The sequence below is a fragment of the Sorex araneus genome, chromosome 5 (genome assembly GCF_027595985.1).
Source record: "Sorex araneus isolate mSorAra2 chromosome 5, mSorAra2.pri, whole genome shotgun sequence".
Classification (NCBI taxonomy): Eukaryota; Metazoa; Chordata; class Mammalia; order Eulipotyphla; family Soricidae; genus Sorex; species Sorex araneus.
Window position 1 is genome coordinate 118,904,247 of NC_073306.1, and position 19,462 is coordinate 118,923,708.

The 19,462-nt window shown below is 43.5% G+C and overlaps 1 protein-coding gene across 1 annotated transcript; it reads left to right on the top strand.

The window, feature by feature from the left end:
• Positions 1 to 2,551: 2,551 nt before the first annotated feature.
• LOC101554323 (V-type proton ATPase subunit G 1) lies at positions 2,552 to 6,054 on the top strand. The gene is made up of 2 exons (XM_004612651.2): positions 2,552 to 2,572; positions 5,100 to 6,054. The coding sequence occupies exons 1-2, from the start codon at positions 2,552 to 2,554 to the stop codon at positions 5,475 to 5,477; spliced, it is 399 nt and encodes a 132-aa protein (XP_004612708.1). The 3' UTR covers positions 5,478 to 6,054.
• The last annotated feature ends 13,408 nt before the right edge of the window (positions 6,055 to 19,462 follow it).

Genomic DNA, 19,462 nt, shown 5'->3' on the forward strand with positions numbered 1-19,462 from the left:
GTCCCCTCGTCCTTCGAAAGGTGAGGGGGACCCTCAGCGGGGCTGCAATTCAAAGGGTGACTCAGATTCCTTAGACACCCATTATGCTAGGACAAGTCTTCCCACCCCACTGGTGTGTATCATTGGATTACTGTGAGATACACAGTTACAAAAAGTTGTTACTGACTCGGTTTCAGTCACCCAGTGTGTTGCCAGTGTACATTTCCCACCATCAATGTCCAGATTATTTTGCGTTCTATCTTGCCCCCTCCTGAAATTCTTTTCTTGCAAGGACAGTGGCGAACCTGGACCGCCTGTGCCAAGGTTAGGATGGACTTTGCTTTCCTGCAGATTTCAGTTCCTCATTCCAGACTGTTTCTCTTCGCCCCACCCCCATCCTACCTCTATGACAGAGACCTCTCCACCCGTCCCCTCCCCTCCCCTCCCCTCCCTTCCCTTCCCCTTCCTTCCCCTCATCTCCTCTCCTTTCCTCTCTGTTCCCCTCCCTTCCCCTCCTCTTCTCTTTTTTCTTCTCTTTCTTCTTCTCTCTTCCCCTCCTCCTTCACACCCCCTCTCCCCACTCCATTTTGACCCACCTCACGTTCCATTCCTCAACCCAGGCATCCCCCTGGGTTAGTTGGTCACAACATCAAAAATGATCACATCAGGGGCAAAAGCTATAGTCCAGTGGGTAGGGCACTTGTCTTGCACACGCTGACCTGCTAATGGTGGTCTGATCCCCTGCATCCCTCGAGGTCCCCATATGGTCCCCTTGAGCCCATCAAAAGTGATCCCTGAGGGGCTGGAGCGATAGCACAGTGGGTAGGGTGTTTGCCTTGCACGTGGCCGACCCGGGTTCGATTCCCAGCATCCCATAGGGTCCCCTGAGCACCACCAGGAGTAATTCCTGAGTGCATGAGCCAGGAAAAACCTCTGTGCATCGCCGGGTATGACCCCCCCACCCCAAAAAAAGTGATCCCTGAGTGGAGATCCAGGAGTAAGCCCTGAGCACCGCTGGGTGTGGCCCCCAAAACCAAACAAACCAAATCACAACAACCACATGATCACATTCTGAGGCAATAGAGACGGACCAGCGGCTAAGTCACTTGAATTGTCCACACCAGGTAATGGTCCCCAGAACCCCGTCAGGAGTGACCCCTGAGTGTAGAGCCCGGAGTAAGCCCTGCGCACGACTGGGGGTGCTCCCCTTCCACCTCCAAAACAAAACAAAACATCAAATTCGGGCCTTACGGATAGTGACTAGGGAACAAGGAGCAGGGTTTCCAGAAACTCACCTCTCCACGTTCCGCCGGCCTGTTACTTAGAAATCAGAGCTGATGGTCTGTTGCCGCCAGAGGGCGTCGCACTCCTCCCATAAGAGAGATGGCAGTTTGGGTCCTCAGCAGAAGAAAATGAAGTTTCTTGTTCTCGAGGTTTTTGTTTTTGTTCTCAAGGACAATCCCAATTACCTTGCAGCAAGATAAGGGGGTGGAAAGTAGGTAATGAGCTTTTGGGAAATAATAAAGTTAAGAAGAAATTGCCCAGCCCTGAAGTAGCCCAAAGGCATAAAGACCACTTCTCTTTATGATGAAAACCTGGGCTCTTGGGAGAGTCCCAAACTAGCAGAAATCTGAGCCCCTCCCACCCCTCAGAGACCGGTGAACCCCCCTGGAAAAGGAGGAGCTACAGAAGAATCTAAAAGTCCTGATGAGATTATGAAAAGATGAAGCACCGTGCAAGACTTTCCCCATGACAATGTCCAGAGAGGAATCACGTATAACGTCATCCCGAAAGCCATTCAAGGCTTCCTTACTCTCTGAGCCTGAGTTCTCTTTTGAACACATCTCTCTTCCTCTCTTCTGCCTTTTCCCCTCTGAAGAAACCTGTGTTCTCTATCGAACACATATTCCTCTCTCCCCTCACTAAGTAAATTTCTTTCAATAAAAACTACGTTGTTGGGGCTGGAGCGATAGCACAGCGGGTAGGGCGTTTGCCTTGCATGTGGCGGACCCGGGTTCGGTTTCCAGCATCCCATATGGTCCCCTGAGCACCGCCAGGAGTAATTCCTGAGTGCAGAGCCAGGAGTAAGCCCTGTGCATGACCGGGTGTGACCCAAAAAGCAAAACAAACAAACAAACAAAAAAAACCCACAAAACTACGTTGTTGAGCTGGATCGATAACAGAGCGGGTAGGGTGTTTGCCTTGCACAAGGCTGATCCAGGTTCGATCCCAGTGTCCCATACCGTCCCCTGAGCACTGCCAGGAATGATTCTTGAGTGCAGAGCCAGGAGAAACCCCTGAACATCTCCAGGTGTGACCCAAATGGAAAAAAAAAAAAGAAAAGAAAAAACCAAAAACCTATATTGCTTTGCTATTTTGCCTCCTCCTGAAATTCTTTTCTTGCGAGAGCAGTTGACAAACTTGCACTGCCTGTGCCAAGCTTAGGATTGACTTTCCTTTCCTGTAGAGGGCAATTCCTCATCCCAGTCTTCTGAGAGCTTGGGTGGTGGGAACCCGTTTCTGGTGTGGTTTAGGCGAAGTTTACGTAAGGCTACCTTCTGGCGCTGGCAGGATGAGATTCTGTGCCGTGCAGGTACCTTACCAATCCTGATGATGCAGAAACGGTGACAGCAAGTTCTCTGTGTTGACCCATGGTTCCCAGGACCCAAGTAACAACAATGCTCAGGTTAGAAAATAGAATAGCAGGGGCCAGAACAATAGTAGAGCGGTAGGGCACTCGCCTTGCACTCAGCTGATCTGAGTTAGATCCCTAGCATAACTATAGGATCCCTGTAGTACTTCCTGAATGCAGAGCCAGCAGTCACCTCTCTGCATCTCCATGGCACCAAATCAGATGAAAGAAAAAGAGAGAGAAAGGAAGGAAGAAAATTAAACAGCTTATTGCAAAGTAGAAGAGAAAAAAAAAACTCCCCTAGCTAGGAAGGGACTTAGTACAGAACTAAGCATGGCTCATTTTGCGGTTTTGTTTTTTTTTTTGCTAGTTTGTTTTTTAATGGGAAAACTTGTGTTCATATTATATGTCAAGTGACAAGAATGCCACAGAAAATGCAAGGGTGGCCTGGCTACTTTCCAGCCTTTTGAATTATCTATTGTCTTTTAGTCTTGATGAGCCTAAGGTCTGGGGCAGAATCATCGTGGACAACTGTCGACTTCCCGTGCATCAGGAAGAGCCCAAGAATTTGCAGGAATGTTAAAAATGTAGGACAGGGCAGTCAAAAATGGGATTGCTCACAGTAGCTGGTAAGGGGAAAATGAAGCTTCCTCTTCCACTGACCCATGCCAGGGCTTTTGCTGTGGGGGAGGGGGAGTGGCGGGAGGGTGGCCGAGAGGAGAGGTGAACGCATTCCTTTCTCAAGGCTACCTCCCTCTTCTCCACTTGACCAAGCCACTGGCAACAGCTTCGCCAAACATGCTGATGTTACTCAGAGAATATAAGTTCTTATAAATGTGTTACCAAACTCATCTCTATGAGTTGGGCAGATGGATTTTCTGGGACATTTTTAATTTTCTAAGCAATAGCGCAGCAGGTAGGGCATTCGCCTTGCACGCAGCTAACCCGGGTTCGATTCCTCCGCCCCTCTCGGAGAGCCGGGCAAGCTATTGAGAGTATCCCGCCTGCATGGCAGAGCCTGGCAAGCTACCTGTGGCATATTCCATGTGCCAAAAATAGTAACAAAAAGTCTCACAATGGAGACATAACTGGTGCCCGCTCGAGCAATGATGAACAATGGGATGACAGTGACAGTGACAGTGACCTATTTAAGCTCAGAGAAGTAATTTTAATCAGACTGGCATAGTTACATTCATAGAAACAATGTACAGGGGCACCATAGAAACAGTTGCCCCTGTAACCATGCATCGCCCTGTGTTATTTATGACAACTCTATTTTTCTCAAGTTACATTTCTAATGTACAACCTCTCCATAATTTGTCTTAAAATGTGCTCGCCTCAGAAGTGCATAATAGTGAAATCTGGAACAATGTGGAAATTAGCAAGGATGGCCTGCAAATTTGCCAAACTTTTCATACTTTCCAAAGATGCTTGTTAAGCACTTCTTATATCCCAGGAATGTGGGAGGTGGTAAGATTCAGTGCAAAATAAAGGAAACAAAAATCCCCGCCTTTATACTCTTGTGTAAGACCCTTCCTTTCTGAGCAATTACCATTAGCCAAGCACTTTATTTACATTAGTGAATTGTTGTATCTTCCCTCAGCTTGTTAAGAGCCTTCTGAAAATGTTCAAATATGCAGAAACATTAAAAAGATTAATGCTTCTGGTCCCTGGCATCCCATGTGATCCCCTCTGCCCACCCGGAGTGATCCCTGAGCACAGAGCCAGGGGTACGTGAGCACAGTCAATTGTGGCTGAAAAACAAAGAGAGAGAAAGAGAGAGAGACAGAGACAGAGACAGAGAGAGAGGGAAAGAAGAAAGGAAGGAGGAAAGATTAATGCTATCATGCTTCTTCTTCATCTATATAGACATATATATGTATTTCTCTGTAATACATATTGCATTTTTTGCCATAGGATTTAAAAGTAGTTTACAAATGCCATGTCTGTTGACCATAACATTTCATACTGTTGACTTTGTATTTTCCAAGAACAGAGCTTGATGATAACCATAATAACCATGAAATCATGACACGAAAGAAATTTAAAGTAAATACAGCATCAGGGATCTGTCTTGCAGCCAATCCAGGTATGATAACCTCCCCCAGTCCCACCAGGAGTGATCCAGGAATAAGTGCTAAGCACCGCTGGGTGTGATTGAAAAGATACAAATAAATGAAAACAAATAAAGTAAATATAGCATCAGCGTATAGTCCATAGCCAAATGTTTGCAAATGTCCCCAAAATATTATATATAATTTTCTTTTCCACTCTCCAATTCAAAATTCAATCAAGAGACCCAGAAAGACAAGGCACCTGCCTTTCATGTAGTCAACTCGGGTTCAATTTCTAGCACTGCATATTGTCCTCTGAACACTGTCAGGAGTAACCCTGAGTGCAGAGCCAGGAGTAAGTCTGGAGCATTGCTAGGTGTGATTAAAAAAAAAAAGCCTTCAGCTGACCCGCGGCGGCGCTCGGCCTGTTGCAGCGGCCGGCCTCGGGCTCGCGGTCGCCAGCGCCATGGCCAGCCAGTCGCAAACTGCTGCAGGCCGAGAAGCGGGCCGCCGAGAAGGTGTCGGAGGCCCGCAAGCGAAAGAATCGGAGACTGAAGCAGGCCAAAGAAGAAGCTCAGGCAGAAATCGAGCAGTACCGCCTGCAGAGGGAGAAGGAGTTCAAGGCCAAGGAAGCTGCGGCGCTGGGGTCCCACGGCAGTTGCAGCACGGAAGTGGAGAAGGAGACCCAGGAGAAGATGACCGTCCTCCAAACCTACTTCCAGCAGAACAGGGACGAGGTTCTGGATAACCTCCTGGCCTTCATCTGCGACATCCAGCCGCAAGTCCATGAAAACTATCGCATCAATGGCTAGGCGGAGAAGAAAGCCACACCTGTTCCCGTGGATTGACACCTTCCCGGGCACGGTGCTTTAGTGGAGCTTGAGTTCTAATTGTGCAAAGGCATTCAGTTATTTATATGGTGGTAGGTTCCTTCTCTTTTCTGAAGAATAGCAAATGTAGTTTCTTTGTACGAACTCTAGCTTATCCAAAGATTTCATCTTTTTACCTCATTTTTCTTAGAAATTTAATATACTTTGCTTTTCTATGCCTTTTAGCTCAAGCGATGTATAAATATATATCTCAATACTGAGTGTCTTTCTTAGATGTTCTGAAAAAAAAAGGTGTATTTTTGTTTTGTTTTTTGTTTTAAGAAAGAAAGGGATCAAAAAAATTTTTTTTCCCTAAAACTTTCTTAAAGGTCAGGGACTTTATCTATGAAAAAGTAGTAAATAGTTGTTTTTCCCCATGTCAAGCAGCCGCCGGCCTTAACCAGCCCTGCCCAGGGCCGGCACGTGACTCGCAGCGGCACCACGGGGGCTGCTTTTCGTTTCCCCTCACCGAAATCACTAGGTGGTAGAATTGGAGGACTTGTCCCATCTTGTTTCTTGGTGTTCCGACACGTGTTTAAAAGTAAAGACTGTGAAGTCAAAAAAAAAAAAGCCTCCAACAAAAATTCAATCAAGAATCATGCACGCTTTGGAATCCCACGACTCCTTTGTGCCTTAGTCCAGAATAGCCCCTCATCTTTCTGTCATGCATTGACAGTTTATAAGTGTCCCAGCCAACTGCACAGAATATCCTGCCATCTGGATTTGCTTGACTGTTTTCTCCTATTAGATTAGAGCTCAATTATATAAATGCAAAAATACAATAATGGTGGTGGTATATCTTTCCCATTGCTTCGCATCAGAAGCAATGAATATAAAATTGTTCCATTAGTAATAATGTTAGGTTTGATGTATTGGCTAATGTGTCTTCCAGGTGTCTTAATTAAAAAGATACACTTCCCCCTTTGTAATTAAAGAGTAAGCTGTGACCTTTAAAATTAAGAATATTTTGTTCCCGGCCTGCTGCTGGGATGTGATCCCGGGGCCCGCAGGCGTGCGGCCCCTCCGCAGCTGCATGAGCATGACTCCAGAGGCCAGCTAAACTACTTTTGGTATGGGCAGCTCCTTGCAGTATGTCTCCAGACTGAGAACTAAGCCTCGGCTCCATGCCTGCCCAGGAGGGGAAAGGTATTTCTCTCACTCACCTCTTCCTTGCTGGGGATGAAGGGTGTGGCGACTGCCATATTATGATGACCACAGATGAGAGTTACAAGCTTACAATGATCTATTATCTGGAAGAAATCTCCCTGGATTTAGTTGCTAAAGTACAGAAATCCAAAACTGCACAACCTCATATCTTTTCACAACAGGTCTGACTCTAGTGGGGAACTCTTAACAATAATAGTGAGGTTTTTGTTGAAATATTGAATGTAACCAAAGTAAAGAGAAAGTATCAGTTAAGGGGGAGGAGAGGGGGGCGGGATGGGAAGTGTACTGGTTTTTTTTGTTTTTGGTGGTGGAATATGGGCACTGGTGAAGGGATGGTTGTTTCAGCATTGTATAACTGAGACTTAAATCTGAAAGCATTGTAACTTTCCACATGGTGATTGAATAAAATAAAATTTTTTATTAAAAAAAAAGAATATTTTGTTCCCCAATTACCTTTCACTCAGTAATTTTTAGCAACTTTTGATGATCTGCCTAAACTATTATTCTAGTGATTGCAAAATTGATTTTCTTTAAGCAGATTTTGTTTCTATTTAGAGTAACATGATAGAGTTAATGTTAATCCTTTTGGTGTATAACTTAACTGCGCTTCTACAACCATATAGTATAAGAATAATTTTCTTCTATCATTTCTTTCCCAATTAAGGCATCTTGAAAAGAAAAGGGGGCAGGGGAGCTCTTTTTCCCCATTTGAACCTAAGTTTTCACCGTAGACTCAAAGATTCCTTCTAATTAATTAATTCACTTATTTTTGGAGACCACACCCAGCGGTGCTCAGGGATCACTCCTGGCAGACACAGGGGACTATATTGGTGCCAGGAATTGAACCCAGTCATGTGCAAGGCACACATTCTACCTACTGTACTTATTACTTCTGTCCCAATAATTCTTTTTGTTTACTTATTTACATATTGCTTTGTTTTGGGGACACACCCAGTGATTCTCAGGGCTTATTCCTGGCTCTGCACTCAGAGATCACTCATGGTGCGCTTGGGGGACAATTTAGTGTCGGGGATCAAACCCAGTCAGTCACATACAAGGCAAATGCTTTCCCCACTGTACTATCACTCCAGCCCCTCCATGGATTCTTTTATTTTGGAAGCAAAAGAGTTTTTATTGAAAGAAATCTAGAGAAGTGTGAGAGGAGAGAAAGAGAGTGATGAATGTTCAAGAGAGAACAAGGGCTTCTTTGGGGAGAACTTGGACCACATCTGGTGGTACTCAGGGGCAACTCCTGCGCATGCGTGCCGCCCCCCACACACATTGCACTCTGCCTCCTAGGCAACACTGTTCTGATTTCCATCATTAATTAGTTTTCACTGTTCTAGAATGTCACATAAATAGAATCAGGCAGTGTTCTGAGTCCAACTTCTTTTACAGAGCCTAATGTTTTTTCACTTCTGCTTGGGGGTTGTTTGAGTTGGTTTGCTTTTTAGGTTTTGGGCCACACCGAAGCAGTGTGCAGGGCTTAATCCTGACTCTGAGGTGCAAAGGGGACCATAAATGGCACAAGGGATTGAATCCTGACTCTGTGGTGCAAAGGGGACCATAAATGGCACAAGGGATTGAACCAGGATTGATCACCTGCAAGGAAAGTGCCTAATCCATGCACTATCTTCAGGAACATTTCTTAATTGGTTGCTGGGGAGCTGAGGATCCTTTTGTGATAAAAGTTTGAGCCCTTTCTTCCCAAACTATGTACACACACACACATACACACACACACACACGCATGCACCACTTCTTGAATTGCTATAATAATTTCCAAACTAGCTATTTCAAATCCATCCACTAAATGCAAAGGGAAGAAAAGAAGAAATTTACCTTTAGAATGGATCTATTATGTGTGATCCAGACACTGTGGAAGTGTTACAAGATACGTTACCTCAACAGAGAGGCATAAAAGCGGGAGCTCATAAACCACTATTCCAGCAAAATGGAATGTGAGCAATTATAAATAAAGGATGCGTCATTAAATCTCACTAATTCACAAAATATTTACTTACTTTTTACAGGCGCTTTCCAAACCATTGAAAATACATCTGTGAGTCCAGCAAACATGCTTTGTGCCTTCTGGGGCCCACAGTGTAGTAAAAAGACAAGATAAGCAATTGTGGGGGGCTGGGGAGATAATAAAACTGGTAAGGCATCTTGCCTTGCAGGCAGCTAACCCTAGTTCTATCCCTGGCATCCCATATGGTCTTCCGAGCATTGCCAAGAGTGATTCTTGAATGCAGAACCTAGAGTTACCCCTGAACACTGCTAGGTGTGGTCCCAAGCCCCCTGATCCAAGAAAAAAAAAGAAAAGATAAGCAACTGCAATTTGGTTCCAATCCCCAGAAACTTTATAACCTTGAACAAGTTAATCTTCTTGCTTATGTGTAAATAAAGACATCTACCTCAAAGGATTGTCCTGAATTGTGTATAAGATAATTAACATATTGTGCTTAAAACAAGTCCCAGTATAGCATCAGCACAGATCAATATATAAATACTAGCTATTGGTTCACAGAGATATGCAATGGGTCTGGAACTTGCCTTGCACATGGTCCACCTGGGTTCAATTCCAGGCACTACATATGGTCCCCAAACTCTGCCAGGAGTGATCCCTGAGCACAGAGCCAGGAGTCACCCAAACCCTCCCCCACCAAAAAAAATAGCAATTCCTACCACATTATTTTTATTAAGTTTTGTGTTTGAAGATATATAGAAGTCAAAGACCTTCTCTGTGCTGGTGATCACACATGGCTATGGTGCCAGAAGTTCCCGAGAGCTGGGCCGCTGAGACCATGTTTTGTGCATGTGACTGGCACAAGGGATCAAACTTAGGGTCTGGAGCTTGGAAGACAGATGCTTCTGGACTATGAGCCCTTCCCAGGCCCTTTAACCTGGTACTTGAAAAATGTCTCTATTCAGGTGTTGGGGATATAACCCCAGGTCGGTTGTGTGCAAGGCCAGCACCCTACCTGCTGTGCTATGGCTCTGGCCTCCTTGGCTGGGTTTCAAGTTCCCACAGTTTAGAATTCCACAGTTCCTCCACAGGGCCTGCATGGGTCAAGGGAACAGAATCCTTAAAGGTACCTGTAGATTGAGGTGAAGTCCCAAGTATTCTTTATAACCAAGTTCTTCCCCTTTTCAGGAAGTGTTTTCTAAAAACACTTCCAGGCAGCCTACAAGTTACCCCCACCTCTTTTTTCTCTTTTTAAAAAACCTCTTTTAATAGTACTCTGTAGTTAAGTTCTAGTTGGTTCTTTCCTTCCTAGCTGGAGTGGCTCTGTTAGAAGGATAAAGTAATTCAATGATCTTTTTCCTGTTTTAACAGAGTTTCAAATACATTCAAACAAAGGCTGTTTTCCTTGAATTGTATAATTATTCCAATGAAGTTGCAAAGGTTCAACCTCCTTTTGAAATTTCTCTTTGGAAACAATCCCAAAAAGTGACTTTTAAATAAAGCAAAGAAAAATCTAGACCAGGGATATGCTCAAGCAATAGAGCACAGGCTTTGTATGTATGATGCTCTGGGTTCAGTTCTTGGAACTGCAGGCCCTTCCACACCCCTAGGAATATCTGGCTATAGGTCTGGTGGCTCCTGAGCACCATTGAGAGTGGGGAAAAAAAGTGGGAAGAACCAAAAGCTGTTACCTGGGACTCAACTACAATATTCTGAAATTTCCTTATAATTGACAAATTTGGATTCTGCAATGGGTTTAAGTTTTACAAATAACTCCAAGTCTTCTTCTTCTGAGCCTGATAGTGAAGAACTCATACCACCTTTCTGTCACTGTCACTGTCATCCAGTTGCTCATCGATTTGCTTGAGCAGGCACCAGTAACATCTCCATTGTGAGACTTGTTGTTACTGTTTTTGGCATATCAAATACGCCATGGGTAGCTTGCCAGGCTCTGCCACGTGAGTGAGATACTCTCGGAAGCTTGCCGGGCTCTCTGAGAGGGGCGGAGGAATTGAACCCGGGTCCACTGCATACAAGGCAAATGCCCTACCTGCTGTGCTATCGCTCCAGCCCATACTACCTTTCTATTATCTTTTTTTCAAAATATTTTAATTAAATTACTTTAAGATTTATATCAGTGGTACAGAATAGTATGAACAGTTCCCTGCACCTTCACCTGGCACTCACCAATATTAATATTCCTCATAAACATCATTTTCGGTGTTTTTTTTGTTTGTTTTTGGTTTTTTATTTTGGGGTGGTGCTTGGGGCTGACGCCTAGCACTGAACTCAGGGTTCACACCTGGCAGGCTTGGGGGACCATATAGGATGCTGGGGATGAAACCCAGGTTGGCTGTGCACAAGGCAAGCACCCTCTGGCCTCATAGTCTGGGTTTCTTTTTTTTTTTTTTCCCTTTGAGCTGGAGTGCAATGAAAAGAATCCCAGATGATTGTTGCATTGCAAACCTAGAAAGACATCAAATTAAAAAGAATACATGAAGAAAAGGGAATAGATTCTCATCAGAAATTAATGCCAAAAATTAAACATGAGTAACAGTTTCAAATTCTTCAGTACTAAGATCATAAGCGAATAAATTGAACAATGTTATGTCGACTTACTTGGGGTTCGTCTTGTTTTGTTTTTGAGCCACATCTGGCTGTGCTCTAGGCTTGTTCCTGGCTCTTTTCTTAGAGATCACTCCTGGCAGTACTCAGGGTACTGAACTCAGGGTGTTGGGGACTAAACCAGGATCAGTCTCCAAGCATGGTGCTAAGCACCTTAAACCCTTCACTATGTCTTGGGCCCAATATTAGACATTTTTGGTTTGGTTTGGGAGCTTGAGGACTGTTTCCCAGCAGTGCCCAGGTACCATGTGGTGCTGGAGGTCAAACCCAGGGCTCCTGCAGGCAAATTATATGCTCCAGTCATTTGGGCCATTTTCCCAGCCCTACCTTTGAAAATGTATACAAAAAGGACAATTTTTAGAAGGAGAAAAAAATCTTTCTTACAGAAATGGACACCAGAAATAATAGAAAATCGGAATAAGCCTGTGCCTATTAAAGAAATTGAATCGGGGACAGAGAGATAGTACAGATAGGGCATTTGCTTTGCATGTGGCCGATCCGGATTTGTCCTTGGCATCACATATAGTCCCCTGAGCACCACCAGAAGTGACTCCTTAGCGAAGAGCCAGAGTAAGTGCTGGGCACAGATGGGTGTGACCCTGAAAACAAAAATAAATAAATAAGTAAATAAAGAAACTGAACCTGTCATTTAACATCTTTCCACAAAGGTAACTCCTGTCTCAAAGGTTTGTGAAATCTATCTTTGAAGCGCAACCATCCCCAAAAGACATTGTGAGATCAACAAAACTACTAATCCCAGCAGAGGAGAGGAGGTGCAAGGAAAAACTCTGATTATATTTCATTTCATTCAAACCCCTTTTAATAGGTTCTTGTCAATTTATTGCAATCATCTTGGGAACATGGAGTATGCTGGTTCCCACACCTGAGCTTGCATCTGAATTAGCGGGTAGGCTTGTTAACTCATCGCTGGCCTTATCCAGAGCTTATGATGAAGGACCACAAGAGTTTGCAGTGGAACAATAAACACATCTGGAGACACCAAAGCCACGGAAGGACATCTGAGAATCTGAGTCCTGGGGTTTGCATGTGGAGATCTTGTAAGCAGTAGCCTTCTGGAATGTTTGAATATGCGTAACATTCTGGGCTAACAAGTGCCCTAAAACAGATGACTGGTTAAAGAAGCTTTGGAACATCTACACAGTGGAATACTACGCAGCTGTTAGGAGAGATGAAGGCATAAAATTTGCTTATAAATGGATAGACATGGAGAGTATCATGCTAAGTGAAATGAGTCAGAAAGAGAGGGACAGACATAGAAGACTGCACTCATTTGTGGAGTATAGAATAACATCACATGAGGCTGACAGCCAAGGACAGTAGATACAAGGGCCAGGAGGGTTGCCCCATAGCTGAAAGACTGTTTCATGAGCGGAGGGGAGAAGGCAGATGGAATAGAGAAGGGATCACTAAGAAAATGATGGCTGGAGGAACCAGTTGGGATAGGAGATGCATGCCGAAAATAAATAATGGACCAAACATGATGACTTCTCAGTGTCTGTGTTGCAAGCCATAATGCCCAAAAGTAGAGAGTATGGGGAATATTGTCTGCTATGGAGGCAGGGGGAAGGGGGGTATACCCGGGATATCGGTGGTGGGGAATGTGCACTGGTGGAGGGATGGGTGTTTGAGCATTGTGAGATTGTAACCAAAACATGAAAGCTTGTAACTATCTCACAGTGATTTAATAAAATTTTTTTAAAAAAAGAATATGCATGAAATGTTGGGATGGTTTCCCTTCACCCCAAGAAAACTTTCTAAATTAGTTCTGTTAAAATGTTTTAAAATATGTTAATAGGCTAACATTGCAGGGATTGATTTTTATTATTTTTTTTAGCTTTTGTAATTTTCTTTTTTTTAAATTTTTAAATTTTTATTTTTTACAGACTTACAACTTTTCGTGCTTGTGTTTCAGTCATACAACGCTCGAGTACCCATCCCTCCACCAGTGCCTGTTCTCCACCACCGATGATCCCAGTATCCCTCCCACCCTCCCCCCCAATCCCCTCACCCCACCCCACCTCTGTGGCAGGGCATTCCCTTTTGTTCTCTCTCTCCTTTTGGGTGTTGTGGTTTGCAATAGAGGCACTGAGTGGCCATCATGTTTGTTCTATAGTCTATTTTCAGCGCGCATCTCCCATCCCCTGCGGGTCCTCAAACCACGATTTACTTGGTGTTCCCTTCTCTATCTGAGCTGCCCCTTCCTCCAGCATGTGAGGCCAGCATCCAAGCCTTGGAGCCAACCTCCTGGTACTTATCTCTACTATTCTTGGGTGCCAGTCTCCCATTTTGTTATTTTAATGTCTGTCTCTCTCTTTCTGACTCATTTCACTTAGCATGATACTTTCCATGTTGATCCACTTACATGCAAAGGTCATGACTTCATCTTTTCTAACAGCAGCATAGTATTCCATTGTGTAGATGTTCCAAAGTTTCCTTAACCAGTCATCTGTTCTCGGGCACTCAGGTTTTTTCCAGATTCTAGCTATTGTAAACAGTGCTGCAATGAACATTCAAGTGCAGATGTCATATCGACTATACTTTTTTGCCTCTCCAGGATATATTCCCAGCAGTGGTATTGTTGGGTCAAATGGGAGCTCAATTTCTGATTTTTTGAGAAGCATCCATAGTGATTTCCAAAAGGACTGAACCAGTTGGTATTCCCACCAGCAGTGTAAGAGGGTCCCTTTCTCCCCACATACATGCCAACAGTGGTTGCTTTTGTTCTTTTGGATGTGTGCTAGTCTCTGTGGTGTGAGGTGGTATCTCATGGTGTTTTGATCTGCAAGCAGGGATTGATTTTTAACAGAAAATACAAATTTCACTTTTGGATTCTGATAGCCTGTCTTCTTTAAACTTTCCTTTTATGTTTTTGTTTTTGTATCACACCTGTGGTGCTCAGAGCTTAGCCCTGGCTCTGTGCTCAGAGATCACTCCTGACAGGCTCTGGGAATCATAGGGAGTAACTGGGAATCAAACTCGAGTGGGTCGTGTGTAAAGCAAGCACCCTATCTGCTGTACTATCATCTCTCTGGTCCCCTGCAGTTCCTTTAAGATGCCAACAAACTTTGGTGTGATAAACAAAGTGGTACTCAGAAATAATATCTGAATATTATTTATATTAAAATATTGCAAAATATTTGGATCCCTTTACTACCCCCAAAATTTAGGATATATGAAAAAGTATTCCAAATACTATCTTTCATAGAGCTGCATACATAGTCCTACCCTCTACCGCTCCAGGCCCTCAAAAAATATTTTATTTGGTACTACACTTAAAATAACAATGTGGGGCTTGAGAGATTATACAGTGGGCATGGCACTTGCCTTGTATTTGGCCAAAGTGGGTTCAATTCCTGGTATCTCATAGTGGTTCCCCGAGACCACCAGGAGTGATGAACACAGAACCGAGAGTAAGTCCTGAGCACAGCCAGGCAGGGCCCCCAAACTCACTGTCACTGTCACTGTCATCCTGTTGCTCATTGATTTGCATTGACAGACTTACTGTTACTGTTTTTGGCATATCCAATATGCACGGGTAGCTTGCCAGGCTCTGCCGTGCGGGCTCGATACTCTCGGTAGCTTTTGGGCTCTCAGAGAGGGGTGGAGGAATGAACTCGGGTCGGCTACGTGAAAGGTGAACACTCAACCGCTGTGCTATCCAAACCCAAAGATGAATAAATAAAACATAGTTTTATTTTGATCAAAAGGGCACTTGTGGGGTTGGAGCGATAGCACAGCGAGTAGGACGTTTGCCTTGCAAGCAGCCGACCCGGGTTCGATTCCCAGCATCCATATGGTTCCCCAGCACCGCCAGGAGTAATTCCTTAGTATAGAGCCAGGAGTAAGCCCTGTGCATTGCTGGTGTGACCCGAAAAGAAAAAAAAAGACACTTGTACCTCTGCAAGAAATGTTTTCCTTTTGTTGTTGGATTTGCGACCATGCTTAATGGTGCTGGAGAGGCCACTTCTAGCTATGCTCAGGGAACCATCAATCCATTCCAGCATTCCACGCTCCAGTGCTTTGAGTCATCCCCAATATCTACAAGTGCTTTTTAATAAGATCCTCCTTAAAATGACCTGACCACTTATGCCAGGCATAAAATAACTGCTATGTGATTTTCAATAAATCTTTCCAAGATGTATCACAAAATCTATACCATATTGTAAGAAAAAGCATAATAAACATTGCTTCTAAAGCTATGAAGTAGTATAGATTTCACAGAGAAATCACTGTTGCTAATATATCTTACTACCAGTTGGTTTTCCATTAAAAACTACACAACTGTACACATTAGTTGAATAATTTTTTTTCTCAGAAGCAAATGTGAGTCATTTTATCTTTTGGCACAGAATATGTAACCCAATATGATGATAATAAGACTTGCTCATTAACAGTTATGTCATAATTCAGAAAATGTGCCCATCATATTTTAAATTGTTGTGTTTTTTTTAGACTGGTTCTGGGACTATTTCAGTTTGTCATGTGTCTGTGTGTCTTTTACAAGGTGATGGAGCTAAACTTTGATTTGGAAAAATACCATCGCAGAGATTACATTCAAATCTCATTTTATTGGCTTTGCACATTTGATAAACTTTAATTTTCAAAAGCTCTCTTATACTTACTCTCTTTTTTAATAAGGTGAAAATAAAGTCATTTGCCAGCTAATTAATACCAGCTACTTTCTCCAATATCACTGTCATTTCCATCTTTCCATCTACTCATTTTTGTCTTTTGAAGCATTGAAACAATTCATTTAAGGGCAATTTAAGCTAATTTGGGTATTTTTTTGCCATTTAATTAATTTATGTTTTACAATTTTACCCTTACACTTTATATAAACATTGTGGTTTACAAAGTTGTTCATGATGATTTGTTACAGGCATTCAATATTCCAACACCAATCCCACCACCACTCCACCTTCTCTCCACCATTGTCTCCAATTTCCCCAACCACCCCTTAAGCTTACCCCCATAGCAGGCCCTCAATAATTTATTTTTAATTTCTTGTTGTTAATTTTTTGCTATTATTTGTTATTAATAATTTACTAAGAGAATAATCAAAAACTTCTCCCTAGAAGAAAGTTAATGAAGATTGTTGTATCTTACCTTGAAGCCATTAAGTCCTTTACTAAGATGTTGCTACAGGTTATGCCTTCTGTGTATAGAGATTGACTGCCTTCTACTAAAAATTTGTTTAAAATACTGTGTCCTACTTGAAAATTTTGCCTGTAGGGCCAGAAGTGTGGCTCAGCCGCAGAGCACTTAATTTGCATGTCCTGTGGCCCTGGGTTCCATCCCTGCCCCTGCAAAGACTTCCTGATTATGCACGGTCTGAAAAACCACAGACTTGATCAAAAGACATGACAGTATTGCCAAAAATGAATAAAATTCTTCCATACTTTAGTTGACAATTAATCCCAAATTTTGCTCATACAAGATTAAATTCCCATCAGAGGGGCATGACCATTGCCTCAGATGGTGGAGCAGGAATCAAAAAACCTGCTCATAGCTGTTAGGAGAGATGAAGTCATGAAATTTGCTTATAAATGGATAGACATGGAGAGTATCATGCTAAGTGAAATGAGTCAGAAAGAGAAGGATAGACATAGAAGACTGCACTCATTTGTGGAGTATAGAATAACATCACATGAGGCTGACACCCAAGGACAGTAGATACAAGGGCCAGGAGGATTGCCCCATAGCTGGAAGCCTGCTTCACGAGCGAAGGGGAGAAGACAGATGGAATAGAGAAGGGATCACTAAGAAAATGATGGCTGGAGGAATCAGTTGGGATGGGAGATGCATGCCGAAAGTAGATAAAGGGACCAAACATGATGACTTCTCAGTGTCTGTATTGCAAGCCATAATGCTCAAAAGTAGAGAGTGAGTATGGGGAAAATAGTCTTCCATGGAGGCAGGGGGAGGGTGGGAAAGGGGGGGTATACCCGGGATATTGGTGGTGGGGAATGTGCACTGGTGGAGGGATGGGTGTTTGAGCATTGTGAGATTGTAACCCAAACATGAAAGCTTGTAACTATCTCATGGTGATTCAATAAAATTAAGAGAGAGAGAGAGAGAGAGAGAGAGAGAGAGAGAGAGAACCTGCTCATGAGGTCAGAGAAATAGAACAGGGGGTTAGGGGCTGGCCTTGCACATGGCTGACTGGGTTCCATCCCCAGCACCTCATATGGTCCCCTGAGCTCTGCCAGGAGAGATCCCTGAGCACAGAGCCAGGAGTAACCCCTGAGGACTGTCAGGTGTGGCCCAAGGAATAAGACACAAACAGCTGCTGCTATAGCCAGTGTGCACACTGTTCTCCACCCTTGGTGTCTCACCCTCAGTAGGGTGTGACCAGTCTTAGCATCGTGCCAGGGGCCTTGGTTTTTGCCAAGGACCCACATGACACACTCAAATCTACTCCCAGCTATTATTTTTAAAGTAGTGATGACACATTAAGTTTATTTCTTGACTCATGTAAAGGTCATAAGCCATGTACCATGTCTTAGAATACTGCTTGTACGCCCAGCACGATGGCTCAAAGGGCTGGGTGTGGGCTTTGCATGCAGGAGAACCAGCTCCTATTCCCAGTCCTGCAGACTCCTGAGCACCAGGAGGAGTGATCACAGCCCAGCACAGAGTCAGTGTGGCTTTAAAACAAGCAGGTGAATGCACAAAAGTCAGATCAAAATGGGTTAAAGACCTCAACATCAGACCACAAACCATAAGGTACATCGAAGACAAGGTCGGCAAAACCCTCCACGATATTGAAGATAAAGGTATCTTCAAAGATGACACGGAACTAAGCAATATAGTAGAAACAGAGATCAACAAATGGGACTACATTAAACTAAAAAGCTTCTGCACTGCAAAAGATACAGTGACCAAAATACAAAGGCTATCTACAGAATGGGAAAGGATATTTACACAATACCCATCAGATAAGGGGTTGATATCAATGGTATATAAAGCACTGGCTGAACTCTACAAGAAGAAAACATCCAACCCCATCAAAAAATGGGGCAAAGAAATGAACAGAAACTTTTCCAAGGATGAGATACGAATGGCCAAAAGGCACATGAAAAAGTGCTCTGCATCACTAATCATCAGAGAGATGCAGATCAAAACAACCATGAGATACCACCTCACACCACAGAGACTAGCACACATCCAAAAGAACAAAAGCAACCACTGTTGGAGAGGATGTGGGGAGAAAGGGACCCTTCTACACTGCTGGTGGGAATGCCGACTGGTTCAGCCCTTTTGGAAAACAATATGGACGATTCTCAAAAAACTAGAGGTTGAGCTCCCATTTGACCCAGCAATACCACTGCTGGGAATATATCCCAGAGGAGCAAAAAAGTATAGTCGAAGTGACATATGCACTTATATGTTCATCGCAGCACTGTTTACAATAGCCAGAATCTGGAAAAAAGCCGAGTGCATTAGAACAGATGACTGGTTGAAGAAACTTTGATACATCTATACAATGGAATACTATGCATCTGTTAGAAAAAATGAGGTCATGAAGTTTACATATAAGTGGATCAACATGGAAAGCATCATGCTAAGTGAAATGAGTCAGAAAGAGAGAGACAGACATAGAAAGATTGCACTCATCTGTGGAATATAGAATAATAGACTAGGAGTCTAATACCCAAGAATAGTAGAAATAAGTACTAGGAGGTTGACTCCATGGCTTGGAGGCTGGTCTCTCATTCTGGGCAACTCAGAGAAGGGAACACCAAGTAAAATGTGGTCGGAGGTCATGCGGGGGAGGGGTGACGCGTGCCAAATGTAGACTAGAGACTGAACACAATGGCCGCTCAACACCTTTATTGCAAACCACAACACCTAATCAGAGAGAGAGAACGAAAGGAAATACCCTGCCATAGTGGCAGTTTGGGGTGGGGGGAGATGGGACTGGGGAGGGTGGGAGGGACCCTGGATTTACTGGTGGTGGAGAATGGGCACTGGTGAAGGGATGGGTTATCGAACTTTGTATGGGGGAAACATGAGCACAAAAATGTATAAATCTGTAACTGTACCCTCACGTTGATTCACTAATTAAAAATAAACTATTAAAAAATTTTAAAAAAAAGCAGGTGAAAAACACAGCGCTAAGGCACACTCATGTTAATGGATCAAC